The 27324-nt window shown below is 46.8% G+C and overlaps 1 protein-coding gene across 1 annotated transcript in view; it reads right to left on the minus strand.

The window, feature by feature from the left end:
* Tenm4 (teneurin transmembrane protein 4) overlaps positions 1 to 27324 on the minus strand; it is a 2730446-nt gene that overhangs the window by 73077 nt on the left and 2630045 nt on the right. The window contains 2 exon segments of the mRNA XM_037206447.1: positions 12136 to 12352; positions 25176 to 25322. Of these exon segments, the coding sequence (XP_037062342.1) occupies positions 12136 to 12352; positions 25176 to 25322 (364 nt within the window).

Here is a 27324-nt window from a genome sequence, read left to right on the forward strand (position 1 = left end):
TCTGGAGAAGATTAAGTGGACTCGCCAAGCCCCTCCAGGCCACTGAGGCCTCATGGCAAGACAGGCATTTGGCTCAGAAACCAAATCCTAGAGGAAAACACTTCCATTCTCTTTCTGTTTAACCACAGTTTTCAGTTGTCAAGAAAACCCTGTTTAACATTAAGACTTCCCCGCAACAAAGGAGACGGGGAGGTCACTTTGTGGAGGCCTCTGTATGTGTTTCGTGCCATGTGCTTTGTCTAGGGAGGTTTGAAAAGATGTGAGTGCTAGATTTCCCAATGATTGCTTCCTTCATGCAGTTATTCAATGGATGCTGCCAGTGGGGTATTGGTCAATGTTTAAGGCTAGATTAGAGAGTGCGAGGGAAAGAGAATAGGAAAGGGAGAGGGGGAGGGACTGGAGCAGTTGTAATTTGTAGTATTTACCTATTCCTGTGGTATAAATACTCCCATCACCGCTGAATTCAAGCTACCGACATGATGCCACTGAATACAGAGTTGGGAAGAAGTGCACAGTAGTATACTATTATGTAATATTTCTGTGACAGGGTTACATTAGTCTCAAATAAGCTTAAAAGCAATGATAATTATAAAATACAATAAAAACTTAAAAAGTGATAAGTTTTGAGTATTTGTAACCCTTTAATATAATTCAATTTTATATAGTTTAGGTTTTTTAATTTAAATTGAAAATTTTATTTTACGTGTGTGTATGTCTGTGTACCACATGCATGCCTGGTGCCTGTGGAGGTCAGAAGAAGGCATAGGATCCCCTGGGACTAGAGTTATAGACTGTTGTGAGCCACCATGTGGGTCCTAGGAATCAAACCTGGGTCCTCTGGGAGACCAGCCATATCTCTAACACAGTACAGTTTAATCTTTATTAATGGCTGTTTAGCAACCAGCCTACCAAATTCCTAAACATTTAATAATTGGTTCTTTCAGTTCTTTTTGTCTGTTTTTTTGTTTGTTTTTGCTTTTGATTCATTTTGTTTTTCAAGACAGGGCTTCTCTGTGTAGTCTTGGCTATCCTGGAACTCACTCTGTAGACCAGCCATGAACTGGTCATGAACTTAGAGATCCACTTGCCTCTGCCTCCCAAAGGCATGGGCCACCATCACCAGGCTAATAATCAGGTCTTATGAGCTCAAATGGGTTGGTGTTTGCATTCCCCTGGGACATTGACCTCACACTGAAGGTCAGGCTTGGTATTGTGACTGGGGCTAAGATACAACAGCTGCTTCTTGGACTGTAAAAACTCTACCTTGCAAGAAACCACTGATGAAGGTGAGAATCATTGTTACTCCAGGCTTCCCAGCTAGCTCAGGGCAAACCTGTGCTAGTTGTTTGTTTGTTCGTTTGTTTTTCCAATTGGATATATGAACTGGGGTTCTCTTGGAAGACAGAACCTCAACTGAAAACATGTCTCCATCAGATTGGCCTATAGGCAACTCTGTGTGGGCATTTTCATGACTAATGATTGATATGGGAGGGCCCAGACCGCCGTAGGCAGTACCACTCCTGGGCTGGTGGTCCTTGGCTCTATAACAAGGCAGGCTGAGCAAGCCACGAAGGGCAAGCCAGCAAGCAGCACCCTTCCATGGCCTCTGCATCAGCTCCTGCCTCCAGGTTCCTGCCTTGAGTTCCTGCCTTCAAACCCTTCATGATAGACTGTGATCGGGGCATGTAAACCAAATCAACCCTTTCCTCCCCAAGTTGCTTTTTGGTCACAGCATTTTATAAACAGAAATAGAAAGCAAGCTAGGACAATGTCTCTTTCTTTCCTCTTGGTCACTTTCTTGGGACAATGGAGGTTGGGGGTATTACTTTCTAGTCACCCTTAGGGTCTATTACACTATCAGCACTCCAGTAAGGCCGTCATCAACTCTTCCTGGTGTAATTAATATCCTTTCCTCTGAGCACTTCTAGAACTTATGATTATTTCTCCATGGCATTGATTGTCCCACGATTACACCGTTCGCCTTTACAAAGCTGCCTCACGTGTCTGGGACTGTGACTCACTTCCACTAGGAAGGGCAAGCATGGGATGCAGCCTCCTGTTTGTTAAGTGAATAATGACCAAGAACTTGAAACTCAGAGAGAATATATTGGCTCAAGGTCACCCAGATATTAACTCGATTGGCTTAGTTCTCACTTCTGAATATATATATATGGTTTTTCGAGACAGGGTTTCTCTGTGTAGCTTTGCGCCTTTCCTGGAACTCACTTGGTAGCCCAGGCTGGCCTCGAACTTACAGAGATCCGCCTGGCTCTGCCTCCCAAGTGCTGGGATTAAAGGCATGCACCACCACCGCCCAGCATCACTTCTGAATCTTTATGGCGACTGCTGTGTCATATATCTACAGTCACAAAAATCCCAGCTGCCTCCAATGAGCCAGGCACTGTGCTAGGTGCTAGAGTTACTGAGGTGTATGAATCCCAGTTCCTGGTTACTTGCTAGAGCTCACAAAAGCCATTTTGAAATGCCTTAGTGTGTGCGTCCCTGTTATCAGAGTGTCAACACATGGAATTAGCATATGTCAGGCAGCTGGGACACAAAACAAGCAATTAGGCTGGGTGAACCCTGCCAGGAGGCAGCGCTCCTGGCAGGCCAGCAGGGCTGGTGTCACACACAATGGCATCAGTCCAACTGTACACTCAGAGCCTGAACAAGGTGCCCTTGCTGGTGGCAATGAGATCTGCCCGACTGCTTCCTGAGGCCAGAGGCCAGGCTTGGGATGGAGAGAAGAATCTGCTGGAGGGACAACAGATGGATTGCTACCCAGCCCTCCGTCAAACAGAATGGAACAGATAAAAAGAAGCAGCCTCAGCTGTCACTCAAGGGAGAAGAGCAGAAAGAACTGTGGTCAGGAAGCCACAGCTCCTTGTTATGATCTGGTAACTAGTTGACTCTGGACACCCCACCCTTGAACCTCCATCCTTTCAGGACTTCAGTGTCCTGAAGTTTTCCCTAATCTGGTTTAAAACAGAGTCCAACATGTATTTGGAGGTTTTGTTTTTCCAAAGAGTTTTAATAGTTTTTACCTGGTGCCATGTGACTCAGTTCAAGCAGACGTCAGAACAGGTGGCTGCAGAATTTAATGGGGTTCATAACAATGCTTTCTCTTGCCTCTGAGCTATTCTTATTGTCTTCCACTGACCTTGCTCCCTGGAAATCTGCCTGCTTATCTTTCAGGCTCAGTCAGAGCATTTACCAAGCAGTGGCCACCATTCCTGGCCTGCTGGGTGATTTCTGTAGAAAACAAGTCACACTTATTCCCAAAGTGGGCTAAACTCCATGTAGATGGGGCCAGTCACATTTCTCTCACACTCTGTTCCCAGCACTGGGCATGGCTGATGCTCATTTTTAGGAGGAAAAGAAAATCATCTTCCAAGAGGCTGTCCTAGAATTTGAATGAGTGGCCTGGCGTAAGCTCTTAATCAATTATTTACTGATTCAAGGGATGTGATGCTTCTCTTACTGAAGGGGAGGGTGGTGTCAGAGGACCCTGAGCCACTTGACCTGGATGGGGATGAGTTTAGGGACCCCAGGCAGAAAGCACTGAAACTTCTTCCCAAGGTGGGGAGGGGATCCCTGGCCCTCAGTGGTTCACTTGGCTTCTGCTTGCACCCCTTAATTCAAAAACTTGACAACAATGTCAGAAAGGAAATTAGGTTTCAGGTTTACTGTTTGAGGAATAGTGTGAAAACAGACAAAGGAAATGTTAGCTGACGGGAGAGAATCTACAACTTCTTTTTTCTTTTTGGTTATTCAAAGAAAATAGCTGGTATTCAGGGCATTGGGAAACTCAGTAGGGATCTAGGTAGCAAATACTCACTGCACGCTCTCCCTGCCGTACAGTGTTTGCTGCTCCATGCTGCTCTTGGTTATGTAAATCACCGCACTGCATAAGGCACTTTAAGTGGATTTATATGCCTGACTTGTACAAACTCTTAAACTGTCTTCTGTGAGCTCCTGCTGACTGGATGGGATTTTTCCAGCACCAACCACAATTTATCCAAAGTCTGTAAGAGATGTGTCTACAGTCACACTGCTTTTAAAGGAGGCTGGGCTCCAGGCCCAAGCCGGGCTGCTCTGAGCCAGTGCTCAGTAGCGTGAAGCTTCTTTGTGTGTTGTGCTATGTTGTGTGGCATAACGAACTAGTTGGAGCCAGCTGGAGATGTCGAGTGTAGCAGCATCTTGCTGGAGAGATTTTTGAACTGAAGATGGCTGAACTTGGAACACACAAGATTCAGGAGAGAACAGATGCCTCTACCATTTACAAGTCTATGACCTTGACCTCCTGATTCGGTTTCTCTGTGCCTTGGTTTTTCAAGTTCTAAAACAAAGGCCGCCAGCTGAGTCCCTCTGCCCCATGGTTTGGGAGTTGGAGGTGGAGAGTTATGCACATCACTACTTATAGAAAGTATTTCTGGCAACGCCTGACAAAGAGCACACTCTGGTGAAGGTTTTGTGTTATTTCTGTATATCAGCTTCAAACAGCAGTTGGGTTTCTGGGTGTTTTATCTCACTGAGTCTTCAAAACAACCTAGTGGGAATCAGGAGCCTCTTGGTACAGAGAAGAACGAGTCTCCTTTGTCCAAGGTTACTTGTTTCACTGCCCAAGAGCTTGATCTAGGTCCCCTCTCCCAGTACACTGAATGTCTCTGCATCACCACAGCCTCCTCTGCTAATGCTTCCTGTGATGGACAAGGGGGAACATGCTTAAGCTGCAAAGCAAACAGAGATGGTAATTCCTTTTGAAATCAATAAAGGGATGATCAAGTGGCCGAGGAGGAGTTGTTAGCTGCTCATCAGGATGATGGGAGACGCTGCTGCCTGCATCCTCAATTGAATCCACCTTGTTGCTTTATCATCATAAACATTCATTTCAATGTGGGGAGGGATTTTTAAAAACCAACATGAATAATATATTACGGCTGACATTTTGGAGGAAGCAGGATCTTTATCTTTTTCCATCTTCCAGTAGGTAATTTATCATTGTCTTTCTTTCCTTTTTTTTTTCCCCTCCCTTTTTGGTAACTGATGGGGTAGCCTGTCAGCTCAGTTTGTTGTGAAGGAGCAGGCAGGAATGTAATTCAATAATAAATTCACTCCGAGGCCAGCTGTCAGGAAGTTGGTGTTTATCTGAAGTTCATTAGAAGATCCCCATGCCTCAGCCTCTTGGAGGATCTTGGTGGCTGTCTGAGACCTGGGACAAAGGTGGGGGCAGGAGTCTCAGATGGGGAGTGAAGGCCCATCTGTAACTCGGTGGCACCAACACTTGGGTGTAGTTTATGTTTGGCAGTAGACTGGTCAAAATGATATCACATATATGACCATGTCTTTTTTCCCCATTACCTTTTCTTCTTGTAAGCTCTCTTGTTTAAAATTTCTGAAAACTTAGGGTTCTACATAAAGGTAAAGAAGAAAATTTGAAGGCTTAAGAGACATAATGGTTATTTCCCCTCTGATTAGAGCTGACTTTGAGTCTTGAGTCAGACACAATGCTTTCACATGGTTTGTGAATCTTTCTGGGTCCCTGCCTTTACATCCCCTTTCTGGTTCCCATCTACCATGTGTCTCCTTTCTCCCACAGGACCTCTGTGCTTACCATGCTCATTTACTTGACTTCCTAAGCCCATCTTGATTTCAAATGTTAGAGCATGCCTCCTAAAGAATGTGACCATAATTATCTTCCAGCTCCATTAAAATCCTCTATTTTCTGATTACCCTGGAAACTCATGCTGTTCCCCATCTTGGTTCCTCAATCTAGCATGCATTTCTAACTGCTGTGTGACTGAAACCCACAGGAAGTAATACAGCTTTCCCTGCATCACACACACACATCCACACTCATTCATACACATACATATCCACAAACACACATATACACACACATTTCACATAACCTCACACACCCACACACCCTCATGTACACACATGCTCACACACCCACACACCCTCATGTACACACATGCTCACACACACACTCTAACACATACCCCACACCTCATGTACACACATGCTCACACACCCACACACTCTCATGTACACACATGCTCACACACCCACACACTCTCATGTACACACATGCTCACACACCCACACACTCTCATGTACACACATGCTCACACACACCACCCACACACCCTCATGTACACACATGTTCACACACCCACACACTCTCATGTACACACATGCTCACACACCCACACACTCTCACACCCCTTGCCATTTTGGGTCTTTCCCCTCTGTTTTCACCATGTCCTATCAGCTGAGTCTTGTAGCATCCTGTCCACATCCATCTGCTGACTGCGCTGGCAACCAGCATGACTTTCAATGTCATTTTGTTTCTCAGACCTAGACAGGGTTCTCAAATATATTCTCAACCTATATGCAAATAGCTTTGGGTGCTTATTCTGTCAGTCCATCTTCTTGTAACCATGGAGGTGATAGCTGCCTTACCTCCAGCTTTCCAACCTTCCTAGTCCCGCTCAGACATCTGCATAGCCAGAAGAGGAAATGACTCTGCCTTGAGGCTTTCCAGAAGATACGCAGCCTGCTGTCCCTTTCTTAGCTGTCTGATTCCACATTCCATAGTCTATGTCGTATTTTCTTTCTGTTTGGACAGCTGGAGACCCTTCTTCCATCTGAGACCTCAGTAGCTCCTTCTCTCTCACTCAAGTCTCACTAGCAAGTGCCCCTCATAATATTCACCTACGATGGCAGGTAAGGGCAGTTGGTGGTCCTGGTATCCTGGTCAGAGAGGACAGTGGTATTTAAACTACCTCACCTGGTGATGGTGATGTCCAGGCTTGTATGTGGATGGCCTGAGGTTCTTTACAGCTCGATCACTTTGTAAGGTCATAATACTTGTAGTGGAAGAGTGTCAGGACTACTGTCTTGGTTAAGCCTATGCTAAACACGTGGCTTAGCATTGTGTTGGGCTCTGTGACACAGATGAATGGTGTTACTGTTGGGTAGGAGGTGTTTCCTAAGGGGAACAGATGCTGAAGGCTCATAGAGGTGACTGGCTCACAATGGTTCTGGCCTAATTGATGGATGCATCTACTGATGGACTCATAATAATTGCCCGCATGATTCAGATGGCGAAAACTGCAGGAGGTGGGGGTCTATTTAGGGAAAAGAGGTGACTGAGAGGCACATTCTTGGGGTCACTGTCCCAAGTCCCTTCCTCAGTCTCTCTCTGCTTCCTAGCTACCATGCAGTGAGCAGTTTTGTTCGGCCACACGCTCTTGCACACTGAGGTTCTGTCTCACCACGGGCCCACAGTGATGGAGCAAGCCATCCATGGACTGAGACCTCTAAACCATGAGCCAAAGCAAACCTTTCCTCCCTTCAAGGTATTCTCATAGGTATCTGTTGACCCAAAGCCAACCAACTTCAACAGGAGGCGGAGGGAGGCCTTCCCTGTTCTTCAGTCTTTTCTGAAATGCTTTTGCCTCAGCTCTGAAACGCCACTGTGGTTTCTTTTATGAAGTCCAACCTCCCTTCCTGAGGAACTGTGGCCCACCCCTCCATATTCCATTACTTCTGGCACCCTATGGGGTACTGCACAGAAGCACGAGACTGCTACCCCTGTCGTGTAGCTTCTTGAGTTACGAATCTCTTTGAGGACTCTCCTGCTTCTTCATAGCAGGCATGGGGCGGCTGCTGCAGAGAGGCCTGTACTATGGGAGTGGGTTGTTTATTTCCATCACTCATAGGGGTTCATCGAGTTCCAAGCAGTAGCCTTGAACCCTCAATTTGAATCTCCCTGGGCCTGACATATGGCAGTGAATCTGCAGAGCAGAGAAGTTATCCTTCTGAGGCCTGCCATCCCTACAGAACTCCCAAGTGCTGTGGGGATGACCGTCTGCTTCTTGGAAGCTGTGGAATGGAGTCCTAGTCAAACTAGGCAACTGGAGTGCAGCATACGGGGTGTCAGGGTGTGGGTTAGGCACAGGCCTGTTATTGTTATACATGGGCACTGAGGCAGGCCCGCGCATCAGCGGCACCCTGGAGGAGTGTCATTGGCTTCCTCACTCACAAGGATCCCAGTGTCAGCTGGCTGGCCAGAACACAGTCTTTTCTTATCTGCCACAGGTAGTGATCCAGCAATCTAAGCCCATTTCTCCCTCTATGGCAGCTGGACTTTTCTGGAGAGCAGTTGATTCTCAAGCTTTGCTTCCAGTTAAGAAAGTGGAGCTGGCAGCTCTTCACACCATCGCCTCTGTCATTGCGCCCTTAGGTAATTATCCGAGGTGTGTCTGGGTGGCAGGTGCTTCGGGTTGAGCCTTTGGGTACCCTTTTCCATTTCTCTCCCCAGGCAACCAACCCCCTGACACACATGTGGCTCCCCCGTCTCTCAGATGAAGAGACTGGACCTCTGGAAGCATAACAGTTTTTCCCCAAGGTCATAGAGCAGGGAAAAGGATGCAACTGCCCTTCAGCCCAGGTCTGTCTTAACTGCAAGGCTTGTGCTAGTTTGTGATATGTTAGCACTATAAAAGCCACCATCTACTGATCTCTTAGGTGCCAGGCTCAGCCCATAACCAGGAGGAGACTCAGGGGATATGTTCCTGCTGGCATGGAGCAGGCTGGCACGAATAGGGCACTCCCTAAGCAGATCCTTTATTTTAATCTTTTTTTATGGCTGCGATGAAATATTTACTTTATTTCACACATTCATGGTTTGCGGTAAAGCCAGGAAGGAAACACTTACACCACCCTCTCACATGAGAGGAAAGAAAGCAACAACTTGAGCTGGGTAGCAGACTCCACTTCATCCCAATTGCACAAAGAAGTTATACCTCTGGACCCATTTGAGACCATGGAGTAGGCACCTGATGCTTAAGTGTTTCTGATGACCAGTCACCCAGGCTTATTTGACAGAGGGATGTTTGGGGACCCGTGGTGATTGATGGCTATTTCTTCTGAATCTAGATCAGCAAGTAGCGGGGGCAAACTGATTCAGGCAAAATGCCAGGAGAGAGGGATTTCATACTAACATTTTAAAACCTTCCATTATCTACTCATTTGTAGAACAAATACCATATCCCAGGCCCTTCTTGAAGTGTCACAGGTTTGGAGAGATGAATAGTCTCTGCCTTCCAAGTGTCTGTAATTTAACTGAAGGTAACAGATGTGTAAACAAGGACCTGGGAGCTGTCTTCTCTAGCTTCTGCTCCTCACCTGCAGTGTGGTGTCTGGCAGGTGATTCAGCCCTGCTGGACCCTGAATCCTCTGTATAAAACCAAGTAAAATATGTAATGTGTCCATCTGTCCTCCCTCCCCTCCACTTTTTTCTCTTTCTGCTTCTTCCTCTCTCCCTTTCCTTTCTCCCTTTTAATTTTTCATTCTTCAAGGCAATTTATGTGTACATGCATTCCTTGAGCAACTAACTACTGAGTGCTCACATGCGTGAGATGCAGGACTTGCCTGGAGCACACAGACCAGAGGGGCAGCAGATACTGGCATGACTCATTTTACTGAGTCCCTCATCAGAGCCATGTACACAGGGGTGGCAGAGCCAGGAGCTCAAGTAGAGGTTAGCTCTGGATCTTCCACTAGCACAGGCTTCTCAAGTCCGCACAAGCCTTCGGTACTGGAGAAGAAGTGCTGAGAACCCAGGGCAGGTCCCACAGCCTCTCCTAGTGCAGCAGGCTCAGCAGGTAACCAGGAGGACACCCCGGGGGACGTGTTCCTGCTGGCACGGAGCAGGTTGGCATGAATAGGGCACTCCCTAAACAGAACAGCTACAGGCAACCGACAAACCGTAGCCCTAATCGGATGCCATATGGGCCGGTCATGAAAGGCTGAGCAAGTACCATTTTCCTTGGTAGGAATATTATTTATATCTGCAGTTGATTAAAAGAACCCACGCCAGGGGAAGGCCCACAAGCATACATACAAAATCACACAATTGAATAAGATAGCAGCAGCTTCCTGCCTAGAAACAAAAGCAGCAGCTCTGGCCAAGAAATGTCATTTTTTTTTTTTTCTCACTCTTGCTGTTCCTAGCTCTAGCATGTGACTGGACTTGTGCATGTGGAAAAGCCACTATATCCCTTTTGGGATATGTTTAAGAATGTGCCCTCTAATGTATCCACGAAAGTGGTACATGTGTGTGCGTGTGATAGCTTGTGGAAGTGAGGGTGGGCTTGGGTCTTCTATGCTCTCCACTTTATTTTTCCAGACAGGGTCTATCACTGAACCTGGAGTCTGACATTTCAGCTGGAATGGCTGGCCAGCAAACTCTGAGGATCTGCTTGTCTGTTTCCCAGCCCTTGAGTTCCAGCTGCGTGACTTGGTGCCTAGCGTTGTATGTAGGTTCTGGGGGTCGGAACTCAGTCCTTCAGACTTCTGCAGCAAGCACTTTCCTGAATGAACCATCTCCTCAACACTAGACACCCACACCTCTAAAGAGGCGACCCTTTGAATGCTGCTGTGTGTTATGACCCCCTCTCTGGGCACAGAGTACTTCCGTCTCTCCTTTCACTTTTCTCATGTCCCAGAGTCCCTCCCACTCCCCGTGAGGACTTGCCCACGGGGCACAGTGGGAAGAGTCTCTCATGGCTCTGGAGTCTTTGCATCTCCACCCTTACATCTGCTCCTGGAGCTAGCACTGTGTGTTCACTGGTTCACCTTCTGCCTGATGTAAACTCTTCCCAAAGCAAGAGCTTTGAACTCCAACCACTGTGTCATCTCCAGAATGTCTTTAAACTGCAACAGACACTTCCTCCTGGGTCCCTTTCTACACTGTATCTGTTCCTTACCCTTTCTCTGCTCAAGGTGAAGCCATCGCTTTCCTCCTACCCCCCTGGTCCTGCCTTTAGATCCTCATCCTGGTGACATCACCACTATCCACTCAGACATCCACAGACAGGAGACCCCTTGGACCTCACACCCATCTCTACCCAAGCCGTTGGTTCCTCCTTCCCACAGTCTCATAGCTTCCCACTTTCTCCTTAGGATGGGGACCCCTTGGCACAGAAGTCCTGAACACAGAGGCACATGATCAGTGACTTCTGGATCCACTGTGCTGACTCAGTGTAAGCTGTGCACACACAAAGCATCACTGTATTGGAAGACATTCCAGAGAATTTATTATACATCTTTCTTTCTGAATGCTGTATTAGTTTAATGCCCTGAGCAGAGCAGAGCAGAGCAGACAGTGCCATCTTTTGCTGGCTCCCAGATCCTGCCATGCCTCATGCTTTTATGTGAACTCTCTCTCTCCTCTGAGTCTCCTCTCTTTCACTGTCTCTCATCTTTAAGACTTGTTTCTCACCAGGCAGTGGTGGCACACACCTTTAATCCCAGTGCCTAGGAGGCAGAGGCAGGTGGATCTCTGTGAGTTCAAGGCCAGCCTGGTCTACAGAGCAAGTTCCAGGACAGCCAGGGCTGTTACACAGAGAAACCCTGTCTTGAAAAACAAAACAAGGTAAGACAAAACAAAACAAAACAGACTTGTTTCGCCTACTCATGTCCTGGATTCTCCTGCCCAAGAGCACCTCCTCTGTGTTCCTTGTGGTCCTTGTCACATATTTTTTGGCCAAGCATATCATAACTATATTCATTTTATAGCCCAGTAGACAGTAAATAACCAACAGGCAGACCGTCTGTGCTACTCATTTCTGTCATCCTAGCACTGGACTGGCTGACACACAGTGGGTCTCAGTGAGGAAATATCCAAGGGATGACACAACTGTCAAACAAAGAATGCGTGGCCATGTGGCCTGGGGTGCCGCAGTGGTCCCTGCCTCCAGGTTAGTAAAGCCTTCCATCAGCTCTGAGGGCAAACGGTGTCAAAGCCCTTCAGCTCACGTGGAGACCACAGGATCAGAAAGAGCTGACTGCAAAGTGGGTATTGATCCAAGATTCTCCTCAGACCTTTGATTTTTCACTCTCGCCATCTATCACCCAGCGGGAGCGCCAGAGCTTTGCTCATAATTCGGAAGCCCTTGGACAGCAGTTTTGTCAGTGTGGGTACCGGAGGCTGCTTCTTCGCCTCTCCCGCAAACACATTAGAACCTCCAGGGCCCACCGACCCTCTCAGGCTGCTCACACCCAGACATGACTCAATCTCCCCGCAAGAGCTGCTGGTGGAGCTGAGCCCCATGGACTCACCCTCCATCAAAGGGGTTCTCGCCAGGGATGACGTGCGTGCTGTCCCTGCCCACGAGGAACTTGATGCGGTCGTAGAAGGAGTGAAGGTTCTGCTGGGAAACAGGGGCCTGTGTCTCTTGGATGATGTCCAGAGGGTCAGGGGAGCCGAGGCACAGCGGGTTGACATGACAGAGGGGCTGGAGGCAGCAGTCAGGGTCCATGCAGTCCACCAAACCATCTGCAGGGGCGACAGAGCACAGAGTTTAGACCGCTATGTCCAATCAGCCATCTTAGCCTAGCTTTCCTTCACTGGCAAACTTCAAATGCAGACATAAGCCAAGGTTTTTTTTTTTTTTTTTTTTTTCTGAGCACAAGAAGACCCAGGTACCTCAGCTACTTCTGGCCCCAGCCTTTCAGTCTAAGAGGTGATACACATATTAAGTAAGTAAGCATATGGTGTGTGCATTGTTTTTCCTCTTCTAAAGCAATAGCAGGAAGAGTTGATGGGAAAGCTCAGAGGAGAGAGAATGCACAGCCATCAGAGATGCTAAGCCCAAACGCTGGTGTTTGGGGGGAGTAGCAAGGGATGAGGCGGCAGTGTTGGTTGGAGCAGCTGTGCTGGGCTGTTCAGTTCATGTTCGTGGGCTGGAATTTTGCCCTCAGGCAATAGGTACCCCTACAGGCTTGAAATAGCGGGTGACTTCATTTGAGGCACACTGTTAAAACTCACAGGCCGGATAGGAAGCATGGCGGTGCTGAGGCGGCACAGAGGAGAAATAAAGCCGCTTAGGTCAGAGTGGCCCGCTGATGGAGAATGGCCAGTAGATGCTTTTGGGAGACTTAGTGGACAACATCTGAGACCTGGGGACCACCTGGCTCTGGGCAGAAGAACGGGTGGTAAGGCCCTGTAACTGTAGCATCTCCACCAGCTGTGGGATCGTGCAGCTCCAGGCACAGCCCTCAGACCTTCAGAGGCCCAGCTCTGCCTTCTGTGAGCTGTCATTTGTAGGGAGTTCTGTTTACCACATAGATGGATAGCTTCAGGACCCCCAAACTATGACAGCTTGTCGAACTTTCCAAAAATGCAAAAATTATCCCAGGTTACAAACTGGCTTTACTATTGCAAGGTACTTTTATAGTCCCCAAATAACAGTTTAGGATGGGTATCAAACCTAGAGATCAGAAGACAGTGACCACAACGTGGGCTAGAAAAACTCCAGAGTCACATCTGTATATGTTAGAGGCAGAGATGACACATGTCCTGCCTGGGTTCAAATCCCAGCTTGCCTACTTATGAGCTGTGTGACACTGGAACACTTTTCTGCCCCCCTGGTCACAGATGTGCTTTGGTCATCTCTGCTGTGCCCTTAGCACTTAGTAGACATGGTTAAAACATGACTGTTACATGAATAACAGCAGCAACAAAGCCAGATAAACAATCAATGACCGAAGCAGGAGATACCGTGAGATGCTAGTCTGTAAAAGTCAGAAGATGATATCTTCAGTCAACCAAATTCAGCAGTATGATATGACGGTGGGATCATGAGGCATGGAGACTGAAGGTTATTTCTCAGCACTGTCTGTAAGACTGACCCCAGACAACTTGCCAAGTTCAATCTCTCGGAATACCGTGTCCTCACCAATAGTGTGGGGGTAATGCTGGCACACCCACCTCACTCCCGTTTCCCTAGGGTTGACGGTGTAGAATCCGCACCTGGGGCATGGCATCCGTAAGACAGTATACCCACTGGCTAGCCCCAGTTCTCACCTCACTGGCTGAGTCGCCTCTGGCCAACCCTTCTAGGATGGTTCATGGCAGAGTAAACAGTGCTTAAGGAACTTATCTTTAGTCAAACGGCCAAGCCTGTTGGTTGAGCCCAATCCCAGTTTCCCATGCCCCCTAAGTAAATTAGGGACAATCATTCCTGGCTAATCATCCCTTTTTTGTTGTTGTGTTTTTTTTCCACTTTTTTTCCTCCCATTTTCTGTATAGTACCTGAGGATCGGATGTCAGATGACCTTGGAGAAGTCACTTCAACTATCTGGTCTCAGATTCTTACATCTTTCTCTCTTTTGAAAATTACATTTTCTTCAGGTGTGTGTGTGTGTGTGTGTGTGTGTGTGTGTGTGTGTGTGTGTAAAAGCATGTACCATAGTGTGCATGTAGAGCTAAGGAGACAACCATGGGAATCTCTCCTTCCACCCTGTGAGTCCTAAGGATCAAGCCCAGGTTGTTAGGGTTGGTGGCAAGTTCCTTCACCCACTGAGGCATTTTGCTTGGCCAGCTTCCCATGTTTCTTATGCAGATGATAGGAGTGTTATGTACGTTTCCATCCCATAATAAACTATGGAGCACTACATCCCCAAATCTAACAGTGTTGGGTACACAGTAGGTACTAATACAGGGTAGTTTCCCCTTTGACCTTGAATTTACAGAACCACCCTGTGTCTCTCACCTCAGTATTATTTTAGATGCTAACCTTGGCTTGTCTTCTAGCTTCCAGGTCCCCCCACTGCCTAGCAAAGCACCCACCCTCTCCTGCCATAGGCAGGTTTCATCACACGTTTTTCCGTTTGCCCTCATCAGATGTTGCTTAAACACATAATTACAGCCCAAGCAGAGGGTTATTTGCATTCTGCTATTGACGTGAGCATGACAGCTTCAGTGGCCGCATCCATAACTCCGCAGAGACGCTCCATTATTCAATCCCAGTGAGCAGGGACGTTGACCATTAAATCAGCTAGCACAATTGAAGGGCCATGAAAAGTCATGGCTAATTTGAAATTTTATTAGCTCTTGCCTGCTCTTGTTTACCACCAAAGTAGTCCCTGGAAGCCAGTCTTCACCTTTTTATAAACACTCTTCTTGGTGGCACCTGGGAGGGACTGTTTCCTGTCAGGGAGGGATGCCTACTCTCCAGCCCTGAGGAAGGTGCCCCAGGAATAAGGGTGGTTCTCCTTGATAACTGTATTAGGTCGATGAGGGTGACAAATGGCAGTGACGTCGGGCCCTGAATACTTTATAAGGACTAATGGCCTTAGCTGCCACCCATCCTGGGAGGTAGCCCTGTCGTCACTGTCAATTCGGAGAGGGAACCACAAGTCAGGAGTGGTAAAGCAGTTGAGGGGGGATTTGAACTCAGTTCTTTCCGACTTATGGAATGCTCTTTGAGTCAACCTGGAGAGACTCATGAGCATAGTTTTTTAAGTGGAGAGTAGGAACTTAGGAATCCTACTGCAACAATGCCCTTCCATGCCATGCTCAGCACTTAAGACAATTTCTCTCTATCCAGATGGCCACACACCATCCCCACATGAGTTGTGTGCCCCTGCACAAGTTGCTTAATGTCTCCAGCCTCAGTTTCCTTAGTTAAACAGACAAAAAAGATGCTTCGTTATTTAGACTCGGGAATCTGTCACCATCGCCTGTATAAGGCTTCCTTTGGTATCTGTGACAGTGAAACAGATTGTCTAGAAAAGTTGTAGCCTGACTGTCTCCAAGCCCTGGAGACAGCATGCATGCTCCACGGTGAACCATATGCCATACCTTAGGCATTTTATTTAGGATTGCGTCTTGCATGAGTTCTGGAAAATTCTCTTATAAACTGGGAATGCGCCTCCATTTCTCTTTAGCCCTTTCTTCGGGATACTAATAAAAGTTCAAAGGGCCGTCTCCCGTTTCATGCCTCTCAAGCTCTGCATTTCTATCTTTTTATTTGTGTCTCATTCTGATCGATGTCCTTAGACTTCTATTCTACTTCACTCATTTTTCCTTCATTTGTATCCGGTCTGCTATTTAATTCGTCCCCTGGCTCATTAGTTCGAATGACCATACTTTAAGATTTGTAGATGGTCTCTTTGGGACTTTTCAAAGTCTGCCTGTTTTTTTTCCCTGATAGTATCTTGTTCCATCCTTATGGTTTTATACATCAGTTTATCTCTGTAGTGGTATAAAAGCTTATTTATGGTATAGTCTCTTTCGGGTCACATTCTTGAGAGGGGTAATCCTCTTGTATGCTATAGTTGTTAACCGCAGCCTGTAGTCAGCCACTTCCCACCTGTTCTAGAATTCCCACTGGGGATCTCACATGGTTGGTTAACCCTCTAGCATGATTTTTTTTTTTTGGTGACTTCTGCCTGCCATGCCAGAGTACCACTCATGTAGGATTGCTTTTTGGGTGGATTTTTCTTTTAGCTTGGCATTAGTACTCTGGTAATAAGATTATTTCAGGACCTTTATGCTGTGAGAGCTCTGTCTCTCAACGATGTCTCTTTCTGTACCCTAGCTCCATGCCACCCACTCTGCTCCGGCAGGCACATGTTTCGGAGCTCGTCTTTGAGGCTTCCAGTTCTCCGTGTGGTGTCGGCAGCAATGCCTCACTGGGAGCATGCCCCGTCGCATGAGTGTGTCATGGCTCCTCTGCCCACTGCTCTGGCTTTCCGTTTCATTTTATTTCTGAGTTCTAGGGCTCCTGCTCCCCCTTTCTCCTTCGCTGAATTTTAAAGGTAAATTGTTGTGTCTTGTGGTCAACAGGGTGCTTTGATGACCTACTTGGGCATTTTGCTGGAAATAACTGTCCCAGCAAAAGCTCTGAGCTTTTTGCTTCCATCTGTGAAACGAATCGCCATGAAACCTACTTCACAGAGATGCTGTGAGAATCAGAGAGGGAGGTGGTGAGAAGCTCCTATGTAAGGACCCAGCCAAGGACACTTGTGGCTTCTGACAGGCACTTCCCTTCAGCGAGCAGCCTGGTAACCTGGCAACCAGCTGCCGTTTGATCAAGCCCTGGTCTCTTCCTCTGCACACATCCCAGGTAGGGTTCTTGGTACAGTGTGACCTCAGAGGACTGAACTGGATAAAGCCAGCCTTGGTGACACATGTAAATTAAGGTACTGAAGCTCTCAGGGCCCTTTCAAACTAGTGTCTATAAAAAAGGAGATACCACAAAAACCACACTCCCACCAGAAACTTTGGGACTGCAGAATTGCCCACTGTGTGCGCGCATGGTGGGTTGTGATTGATGCCAGGCTAGATATTCTGCCTTCCTTCATCTCCTTATGCTGATGCTTCCTCCTCACACACTTGAAAAATATTTGCTGAGCAGTAAATGTGGGCAACTCTCTCATTATCATATTTAAATGAGACTCATATTTTGAAATGAATAGTACCTACAAACTTCACTCTCAAACCTCACTTCATTATATAAGCCCAGTGTTTGTACATAGCCTTTGTTTTCGAAAGTAGCATATAGCAGCCTGTAACACTGTGCATGTCTGCTCCACAGTGTGTGTGTGTGTGTGTGTGTGTGTGTGTGTGTATGTATGTGTATGTGTGTATATGCATGTGAGTGTATGTATTGTATTGTGTGTATATATGTATATGCATGTGTGTGTTTATGTGTATATGCATGTGTGTGTATGTGTGTGTGTATATGCATGTGTGTGTATGTGTGTGTATATGCATGTGTGTTTGTGTGTGCTCTTTCACAATTCAACTTTCTTAGGCATCAATGGTAAGTCTTTAGGAGATGTGTATGATAAGGAGAAGTGCTTTGGACAAGAAAGTGAATTCTTGGGAAGAAACAACTAAGCTGTAATTGGGGAGCACCTCTGGTTTGGAAGTATTTATATTTTCTGGGTACTTCATGGCTCATTTAACTGTACATTTCAATTGTGATTTATAAATTGTCTATGTTTCATATATTTGATATTTTCATTTAGAGGTCCTCATTTGATCATGGTAGGAAAAGTCAGGCAAACAGAGAAATACCCTCAAGGTCCTTTAAATTTTCAGTGAAAATTCTTCTGACTTAAGAACTTGGGGAAAGAATATTTTTTTCTCTCCAGAAACTTCCTTTTTCTTTGATCTTCTGAAACCTCACATTCTTATATGGTGATGGTGTGTAGAGAAATGGAAGAAATGCGAAAACTACCTTTTGGGCTCCTGGAGGATGGAGGGGCGCTGCGGTACCACATTCAGGAGTGACCTCAGATGGAGAGTGGAGGGCGAAGCAAAGGGAAGAGAGAGGCGTGGCTAGAAGAAAGGCAGATGAGGAGCGGGCGAGGCCAGGGTCTCCGGGACCGAGCATTAAACTTTCTGAAGGAGATCATGTACTCCTGACCCTTGAACCCGAGATTCGGGTACTCAAATGCTGTGCACACTTCCACCTGTGGGCCCGCACCACGCCATCTCCCATCCTTTTCAGTGCCTGCCATGCAGGGAGGTGTCCACTGCTCCGCAGAACTGGGAGAAGACCGACATTTAGGCTGGAAGTGGTCACTCTAGCCATGGCTGGCATAGAAGTGAGCAACAATGAGCTCACGAAAGCTCATGGTGGGAGGCTCTCCAGCTTCTTGGGATTGTCCAGAGGTCAGTGGTTGTAAAGGAGGAAGTTAGTAAGCAAAGGCTTGGTGTCTTCCCCATGCAGTGTCTACACCTGGAGCTTTACAGTCAGGCACTGTGGTGTGGAAAAGGGTAAAGACCTCTGCTGGTTGCATGGCTCTTTTTTGGGAACATATCCTAAGGACCTGATTAGAAACGGCTTCCCCTTTGCTATGTGACCCCAATAGCTGCTGTCTCTGAATGGTCACTTGATAATAAGTCTCTTTCTCTCCTGCCAGCATCCCCCTTAGTAAAAACGAAGGAAGCAGCCTGCCTGATAGTCACCTCCCAGGATTCACATGCCATTGGCTGTCTCCACCAGGGCTGGCCAGTTGTGAGTTCTACTCAGAGTAAATGGCTGAGCTAATTTTTCCAACTTTACAAAGGAGGGTATTGGTTTGGGGTTGAGATTGAGTGATTTACCCTGAGTACTCTGCCAGTGAAGTGGCGGAGCTGGGAATTCAGTCCCTCATCTTTCTCCATACACGGATGTTAGTTATTTCCACAGTCTACATCTCTTTACATCAATGCTTGGGGTATTCTGGTTCCCCTCACTCCTGTTCCACTGAGACAGGGGCTGACTTGCTTGTTTCTGCATCTCAACTACATAGTACAGCACCTGGCCCATGCAAGCATCATGCTCACTGTGTAAACGAACAAATGCATGGATGATTATGTGAGGCTCCCACAAGTAATGGATGAGCCGTTTGGCCAGGCCCATCGAGGGTGGGAACCGTGACAGAAACTGTACCGGGAGAGCTCAGCCCTCTCTTTGAGAAGAAGGGAAGCTCAGGAGGTGGTCCAGATCCCCCAAAGTGAGGACCCACCTCAGCCCAGGGTGGGATATATCCTAGAAGAGAGACTGCTTAACTGCATGCTAGGATTGCTAAGAATCAGCAGTTCCACTGTGGCTGTTCCTGGTTTCCATAAACCGGTGGCTTTGAGAGCCTCTCTGCCAGCCTGCATCGGCCAACCTCGTCTGGCTGTTGTCTGCAGTCTGGCCATAGAACTGTCTTACAGCAAGCTGTGAGCAGCCCTGGGGGAGGCCCTGGGGAAGGAGGCAAGGGTATGCCTCCCCTCTCTGTACACATCCCGGAGAAGTTTTTGTCATTTGCTATAATGAATTCCGTGCCTTCTTTCAAAAGGGCTTGTGAAATCTTTATCTGTTCCTTGGAACACAAGATTTTTAAAGGTCAATTTCTCTCTTGTCTCTTATCACGAGAAACGTGGTTTAGAGATAGTCTGGAGGGTGACCAGATTCTAGGGCTTTGTGTGAGCCCTCGTTCCCACAGTGGGAGATGGGGTGGAGCGGGAGAAGGAAGGATGGAGAGCTTTGTTTGCAGTTTTCTTGAAATTTCTCCCTCTGGGCTGCATCTGTCAGTTGGGGTATTGCAAGCCACAATTGTCTTTCATGGGGCCAAGAGCATCGGAAGACATGATGATACCTTGAAGCTGCTTCGAGAAGCTTTATCAAAAAGGAGCTGGCTGTTTAGATTCCAGGGGAGTTTTTATTCTGGCATCTTCTTTACAGACACAGCTCCTGTCTAGTCTAGCTCTCCCGCTGATCCACTGTGTGAGGCTGGGTAACTTATTTCAACTCTCTGAGACTCTGTGTCCTTGTATGTAAATGTCTCTGCCTGCAAGTTTGTTGGGGTGGGGGGAGGGCTTGAAAATGAGGCAAATGTGGACTTTTTATTCTATGAATATGTACTTGTTTGGAATAGCTTTTTTTTTTAAAGATGAGGTCTTAATTGGTAACCCATGTTGGCCTTGAGCTTGCAATCCTCTGGCCTCCGTCCCCCAAGTGTTAGAATTATTGGTATGAATCAACATACCCAGTTTGAAATATGGATTTTAAGAAAGAAAATTCAAAAAATAGTCAAAATCCACCAATATATATAAAATATACTATACCTTTGTGTGAAAAGGGTAGTATAAAACTTCACAGGGAGCAAAATTCCAATGAAAGACAATTATATATCAACATACATTTTATGGTAAACATGATGCTCTGTGATTTCAGGAAGAAAGGATCGGGAAGAGAGCTGACACTTGCAAATGACAAGTTGAGTAGCTCGCCCGAGGCCACACAGTCAGCACAGGAACCCAGAATCTGGATCTGGGGGGTGTGCTTTTCCTCTTTGTGTTACAGTGCCTCATCATAGGCATTTTAAAGCCATAGCCTGTAGCTTTTCCTGTGGCCCTGCCATGGAGGCACCCTGAGGTAACAGACACTCAGCGCAGGTGGAAAACAGTTGCACCATCTCTGAAGCAGACGTGGGAATTGCGTGGATGGTCGCTGTGTGTCGTGTGAGAAGATGTGTGTGATTGCGGTTCGTGAAGGGATTCGTGTAGGATAAGAGAGAAGAGAGTCGTCATCAGCAACTGAGACGCACAGAGGAGCTGGTGCTGAGTGAGAGTCAGAGCCCCAGTGCTAGCCTCTCTGGGCCCTCTCAGCACCCAGTTCCCTGGGGTGAAATCTGAGGCATCTGAGAAACCCGACAGAGGCTTGGGAGACTAGCAGCTCCCTAGTCACATTCAGGAGGCTTTCTGGTTTTCAGTTCAGACAACAAACAACCATATGTGAAAACAAAACAAACCAATAAACCTGCTCCCAACTCAACCATACTGTGTAACTTTTTTTTTTTTTTTTTTTGTCTCACAGATTAAAAACAGTGCAATAGCATTCTTAATGAACCTTGGAATTCAACTTGAATTTGAAAAAGATTGCTTTAAGCCTAGAAAGTTGGGGAAATAAAAAGAGGAAGTAGGAGTTATGAGGTAATTTGAAGGGTCTTGGCGGTTGATACAGTAGCCAGGTCTGGGGTCTGGGTATAGGGAGAGCAGCCAGGCCTCAACCACACTGCTCCTAGTCAGTGGCATGACCTGGACAGAACAATAGCTAATAAGCCTTCTCCTAGGGAGATGGTGAGGGACATCAATAGCACTTTCTTCATAGTGTCACCATTGAGCGACAAGCCATCAAATGATAATGGAGCTCTAGAAGGCTCTGTGACATTTTTCAGAGCCTCTTTAGGCCTAGGTCGACACTCTCCACATTTCAAGGAGGAAGAGAGTCTCTGGGAGAAGGCAGAATACTCTAGATGCACAAGGCTACACGCAGTAGCTCATGCTGGAGCCTGGAGTCTCAGTCTGGGCCAAGCTACTGTTTTTTTTTGTGTGTGACTATGAGACACACGGGGTCACATCTTTCTCTGGTTTCCTGTTTCCTTGTCTGCACCATGCATGGGGGGAGAAGGAAGGAGATGGAGTTCTTTCTAGTCCTGTTACCCAACATTAAGCTCTGCTAATTTCTCCTCCAAGCCCCCAAGTCATTTCAACCACTCAGCGGGCCTCTTGCGCTGTCGCTCTCCATCCTGAATTACTTTCCAGCATTCTGCTGCATCCTCTGCCTGGGCTGACATGAAGGTGCTTATTTCATTCTGCTTCCATTAGATGTAGTCATTTGGCTTCTGAATGACTGTGAGCTTCCTGAGGGAGACTGGGCCATGATCACTGCTCCTTAGATCCCCTCAGAAAAGAGTGTGGTGCCTTGTCAATAGCAAGAGCCAAGAGCATGTATGCATGATAAAGGGAAAATACTGCAGTGCTAAACATGGCCTGTGTGTGTGCTCCCGCACGGTGGAACAGTGCAGTGCTAAACATGGCCTGTGTGTGTGCTTCTGCACCATGCAACAGTGCAGTGTTAAATACGGCCAGTGTGTGTGTGCTCCTGCACCGTGCAACAGTGCAGTGCTAAATACGGCCTGTGTGTGTGCTCCTGCACAGTGGAACAGTGCAGTGCTAAATACGGCCCATGTGTGTGTGCTCCTGCACAGTGGAACAGTGCAGTGCTAAATACGGCCTGTGTGTGTGCTCCTGCATGGTGGCCCTACTTTTCCTTCTACAAACTGTCTCTGCTTGGGCAAGAGATAAAAAGACAGTGAGGATAAGATTTGCCCCTTCTAAGCCTGTAGTTTATTTCATCCATGCCACCTTACAAATTAGGGGCCCTCTGGGGTTCCTCTGGACTCCCCCAATGGACAGAAAGCCCACTGAACTTAGAGTCTACCAAAGTGAGGTATCAAAGACTTGCCCTTCTGAGAGGGTTGCATTTCCAGTCATGATGACCTAAGGGAGGTCTTCCTGGGGAAGCTGTGCCCCAATTCCCTCTGAGGTGTCAGTATCAGCCGAATGGCTGGATACTTTTCTGCGAGAGCAGGAATCCACAGTATCACGGTTACCACCCTTTTCTCTCTCTCTCTCTCTCTCTCTCTCTCTCTCTCTCTCTCTCTCTCTCTCTCTCTCTCTCTCTGGAGCTTACATTTTGCAAGGGCAGAGACTCTCAGATTTATTTCTGAAGCTCTGGGAGCCAGGGCCTGACGCAGTGCAGATGCTCAGTGAACATTTGTGGAGCAAATGAACGAACCCACAGCACAGCTTTGTACGGTGTTGCCACAAAGTACGTACAAACTCATTTTCCTCTATAATATGCTTCAAGAAATGTATGAGGTATGTTCTCTCACAGTTGGGGATTTTCTGGTTGTTCTTTTTCGCGTTTTTGCTGGCTCATTGCTCAGAGCAGCTGGAGAAGGCTCCATTTCCCTAGGGTCTGGATCATTTCCTATAACACGGGGTTTGGGGCTACTGTGGGCCCAGGTCCTCTGTGAACACTGGTTATTTCAGTATTGGCCGTCTCCGAAGCATGGCCGCCAGGGTGTATACACTAGTGCTGCATTTTATGGGGCAGAGTGAACAAACCCTGATCTTGTAGGGGGAGTGGGGAGGCACTATATGTTCTTTAAACATCACAAAGACACTTAGTTCCTTGCTGCCCAGATGTTCCACAGCTGTGTGAAAGCTTGGGCCAAGACCCTGGACTCTGGGGAAGGGAATGTTTTCCCAGTGTGGCTTCTCTCCTTTTTCCTACTTTTCCATGGATGTTACTGTTTATCACTGGCCTTGCAGCCACACAGGCAAAATGCAGTGGGATGCTGAGGGCATCGTATAGACAACGGAGGCTGATCTCTTTCCTACAGATGGAGTCTGGTTGTTCTTTCTCTTGCCTGAAGACAAGGCTGCTTGATAACCTACCCCACTTTGCCCTGCCCTTTTCTATGTGATCTCTTGAGAACAAAACGCCCCTTCCCTCACATAAAACTCTTTCCTGCTCTAGTATCACCTTCCTGATATGTGTTTTCCCATTCCCACAACTAACACATAATCCTGCAACCACATTTAGCACAATCCATAAAATTCAACCTTCCTCTGAGTTTCTGGAGGATGAACAGGACTCAAGCATCTCTCTCCCTGGTATAAGACATGGCCCCCCAAAAGAGACTCTGCATGTTTGGGCAACTGAATGATGAATGCTTTCTCCAAGTTTCAGCTAAATCAAGGGACATATCAGCACTGTGGGATTTCAGGAGGACACACACACCTCTGCTCAGAGATCAAGGCCTAACCCCACGGGCACCTTGTTCATAGTTTTTCTCATAGTTGGAGTCTGGGGTTATCTGCATGACTGCTTTCTGGATTTGGGCAGTGGAAAGAATGATGCAGGCCAGTCTGGACAAACATCAATGCTCTAAAGCAGGTCTTCTAGGATTCCAGAGCCAAAGCAGCCAAATGAATCAGAGTGGCCACAATAGAACACACTTGGCCTTTGTATCCCTAAGGGGTTTGAGATTGTAGGAACACTGTAGGTAGGAAATTTCCAAAAGGTAGGATACCAAGTTTCTAGTTCACCAATTTCTAACGTTTTGCAGAACACGAGGAAGTCTCTGGGTTTAAATCAAAGAGAGCTGCTTAAGTGTGTCAGCTGCCAGCATTAGAAAGAAAAGCTTTCTTTGTTTTCACATCTGTCTTTTTTATTTTTCCAGTAGCTCTCTGAGGTTGGTAGAAGCAGATTCTTGTAGGTGGGAATGTGGAGTATATTGTGGAGTATATTATGCAAGTTTACACACTACAAAAATGGAAGCTAATTTTATGACTAATATAAAGACTTGAATAACCTTCATGGGCAAACTGCCTCATTTTATAATTGGAGAGAGTAAGGCTCCGAGACACCGGCACCTTGCCTATGGAAGCCCCAGGTGGAGTTAAGGTCAGAGTTGGAATCAACATGGGTTTTTACCCTGAGTTAATATTTCATAAGATTAACCCCTCTTCTCCTGGGTTTTGGCTGTCCGGCACTTGAAAAAAAAATGCAAAGCAAAGTCAGCTATTATTACAAACCCATAGGGATGAGAGAGTGTGAGGGGAGAGTCCCTTGGTGTTCCTGAGAAGGGTTACCTCCAGAAGCAGAGGAGAGACTTTGATCAAAGGGAGTGAACCTCCTCCTCAGGAGAAGCATCTTTCATGGCTTCTGAGATACAGAAGAGGGTTGCTTCTTCAAGCCCTGGCCAGGTAACCATTCCACCATGGGGCTAACTAAGGATGCTCCTCCATGCCTTCTCTCCATTGGCCAATAGATGCCAATTCATTTCATTGACATTCACTTGTTTTAATGAATCAAAATGCAATAAGCAGCAATAGCACCCATTCCTTAGGTCACCGCACAGTCTTCTGTGTCCTAAAGTCCCTCACTGTGGATTAGGATGTTGGTGCCTTGCTAACCCTCTTCTCTCTGTCTCTTATCCCTGGACCTGCCCAGGGCTCACAGATGCCAGATTCCTACCTCCATCGTTGTCTTTGCTGTCTCCACAGGCCGTTTCCATGGATGTGTCGCAGCCAGCTCCTCTCCAGCCCAGCTGGCAGACGCAGTGCCACCCATTCAGGTCCAGGGTACATCTGCCATTTCCATTGCACAAGCCAGGACAGCCCTCTGCAAGACAAAGCGGAGAGTCAAGGGCTGGTGCCCAAGAGCAATTGCTACCTCTGCACTCATGCTCTACCTCCTGCCTCTGTGACACTTTCACATCTGCCAGTCTCAACAGCTGGGGGGCAGATGCCACGAAGAATCTTCACTTTACAGAGAAGGCAGCAAGGACTCAGGAGACTTACTGAGGGTATGGTCAGAAGCAGTAGAGACAGGTCTGGAACCCACAGCATCGCCACCTCCCCCTTTTCACAAATGATCAGGATTCGCAGCTGCAGCCAGTGGATTAAGCCTGCCCGAGCCTGATTAGGAAGGTCTTCCATCCATCCTCAGCCCTATGCTTGGTCTCCTTCTCTCTTGCCTACAACTCACAGAGATCCTCCTGCCTCTGCCTTCTGGGTGCTTGGATTAAAGGTGTGCGCTACCCGCTACCACACTTGGCCTGGGGCTATACTTTTTTTTTTTTTTCCAGTTCTTGCAACTAGGTCAACTTTAGTGGATCCTAGGCTTTTCATTTATTTGGTCTCATTTTCTCCTAGACAACAGTCTTTGCTTTGAGAAAGAGGGCTTGGACCTTTCTGTTACCATTGTGTTTGTACTCTAATTTGAAAAGGGCTCAGGAGACTGTCACAACATAGACTAACTCCTGCCCGTCTCAAGTACAAAGGAAGATCTAAGCAGTGCTAGCTGCTCTGCTGTGTATCTATCCACCTGTCACTTGTTCAGCATCTTCTCTGGGCTAGCTACAGGCACAGAGATGAACGATACCTAGTTGTATTCTTGAGAAGCAGGCATCCTACCAAAGGATAACCAAGTGCCTAGACGGAGGCCTAAACCACATCATGGGAAGTAGGGACAGCTATGGCCATTTGAGAAGATGTGGATGACCCAGTTAAAAAGAATAGGACAACACTTAGACCCTATTACTTCTGCTCTGACCCTATGATAAGGTGGGGACTTTTTGGTGCTCGTCATGTAGACTTACAGGTTTTTGATTACTACCTTTTTAAGCCCTGCAGAGTTTGTGGCTCAGAAGGTAAAAACCTGATCAAGAATGATGACCTGAGTTTGAGCCTAGGAATCTAGGGTGAAAAGGGAAAACTGAGCCCTAGAAATTGTCCTCAGACCTCCATAGCTATGTCATGTTATGTACAAGTCCTGTGTGTTTAAGAAAACGCTGGGTTTCATAGCTCATATTAGCTTCTATTATATCATTTGAATTCTTTTCATTTCTCTCGAGTCCTTATTTCTATAACAGCCAACCCTCTTCTCTGAGTGGCTATCAACTCAAACTATGCCATCCATGGCTTCTTTCCCTCCCCTGCTCCAGCCTCCAGGGAAGGCATGGGTTATAATATTTTACAATGATGAGCAGCAAACACCTATAAGTTTGGTTGTAAACTAAACATTCTGCCATGAAACCAGGGAAAATGCTATTACCATTTGGGGGGTTGTTTTTATTTTCATTTTCATTTTCTTTTCTTTTCTTTTTTCTTTTTTCTTTTTTTTGAGACAGTGTCTTATGTAGCCCACACTGACTTCACACTTGCTATGCAGTTGGGTTGACCTTGAACTTCTGATCTTCCTGACTCTGCTTCCCAAGTGCTGGGGTTACAGGTGTGCACCACCATGTCTGACTTATTTGGGGGTGGTGATTAAGGTCCACGCTTCATGAATACTAGGTAAGCACTCTATCAGCTGAGCTATCCATATCTGTGACTCATTATTTTTAAAAGGGACAACAAATGTGAATGTGGCCATCTAGTGCCAGACCTGGCACACATAGAGCAGCTGATTAATCAGAACCTGAGACTAGTGTTTCAAGGACTTTAAAAAATACATATTAAAATTAGCACACAAAGATTAAATACCATCAAGGGCTTTTGATAGTTGACTCTTATTCCAACAAAAAACAAATGTTCATTTCCACTTGAGATGGTCAGTGTGGATGCCAACCAGTCAATACAGTCACTGTCCTTTCCATTCAAAGGAAGAATCACTGGTTGCA

The sequence above is a fragment of the Peromyscus leucopus genome, chromosome 1 (assembly GCF_004664715.2).
Source record: "Peromyscus leucopus breed LL Stock chromosome 1, UCI_PerLeu_2.1, whole genome shotgun sequence".
NCBI classification, from domain to species: Eukaryota; Metazoa; Chordata; class Mammalia; order Rodentia; family Cricetidae; genus Peromyscus; species Peromyscus leucopus.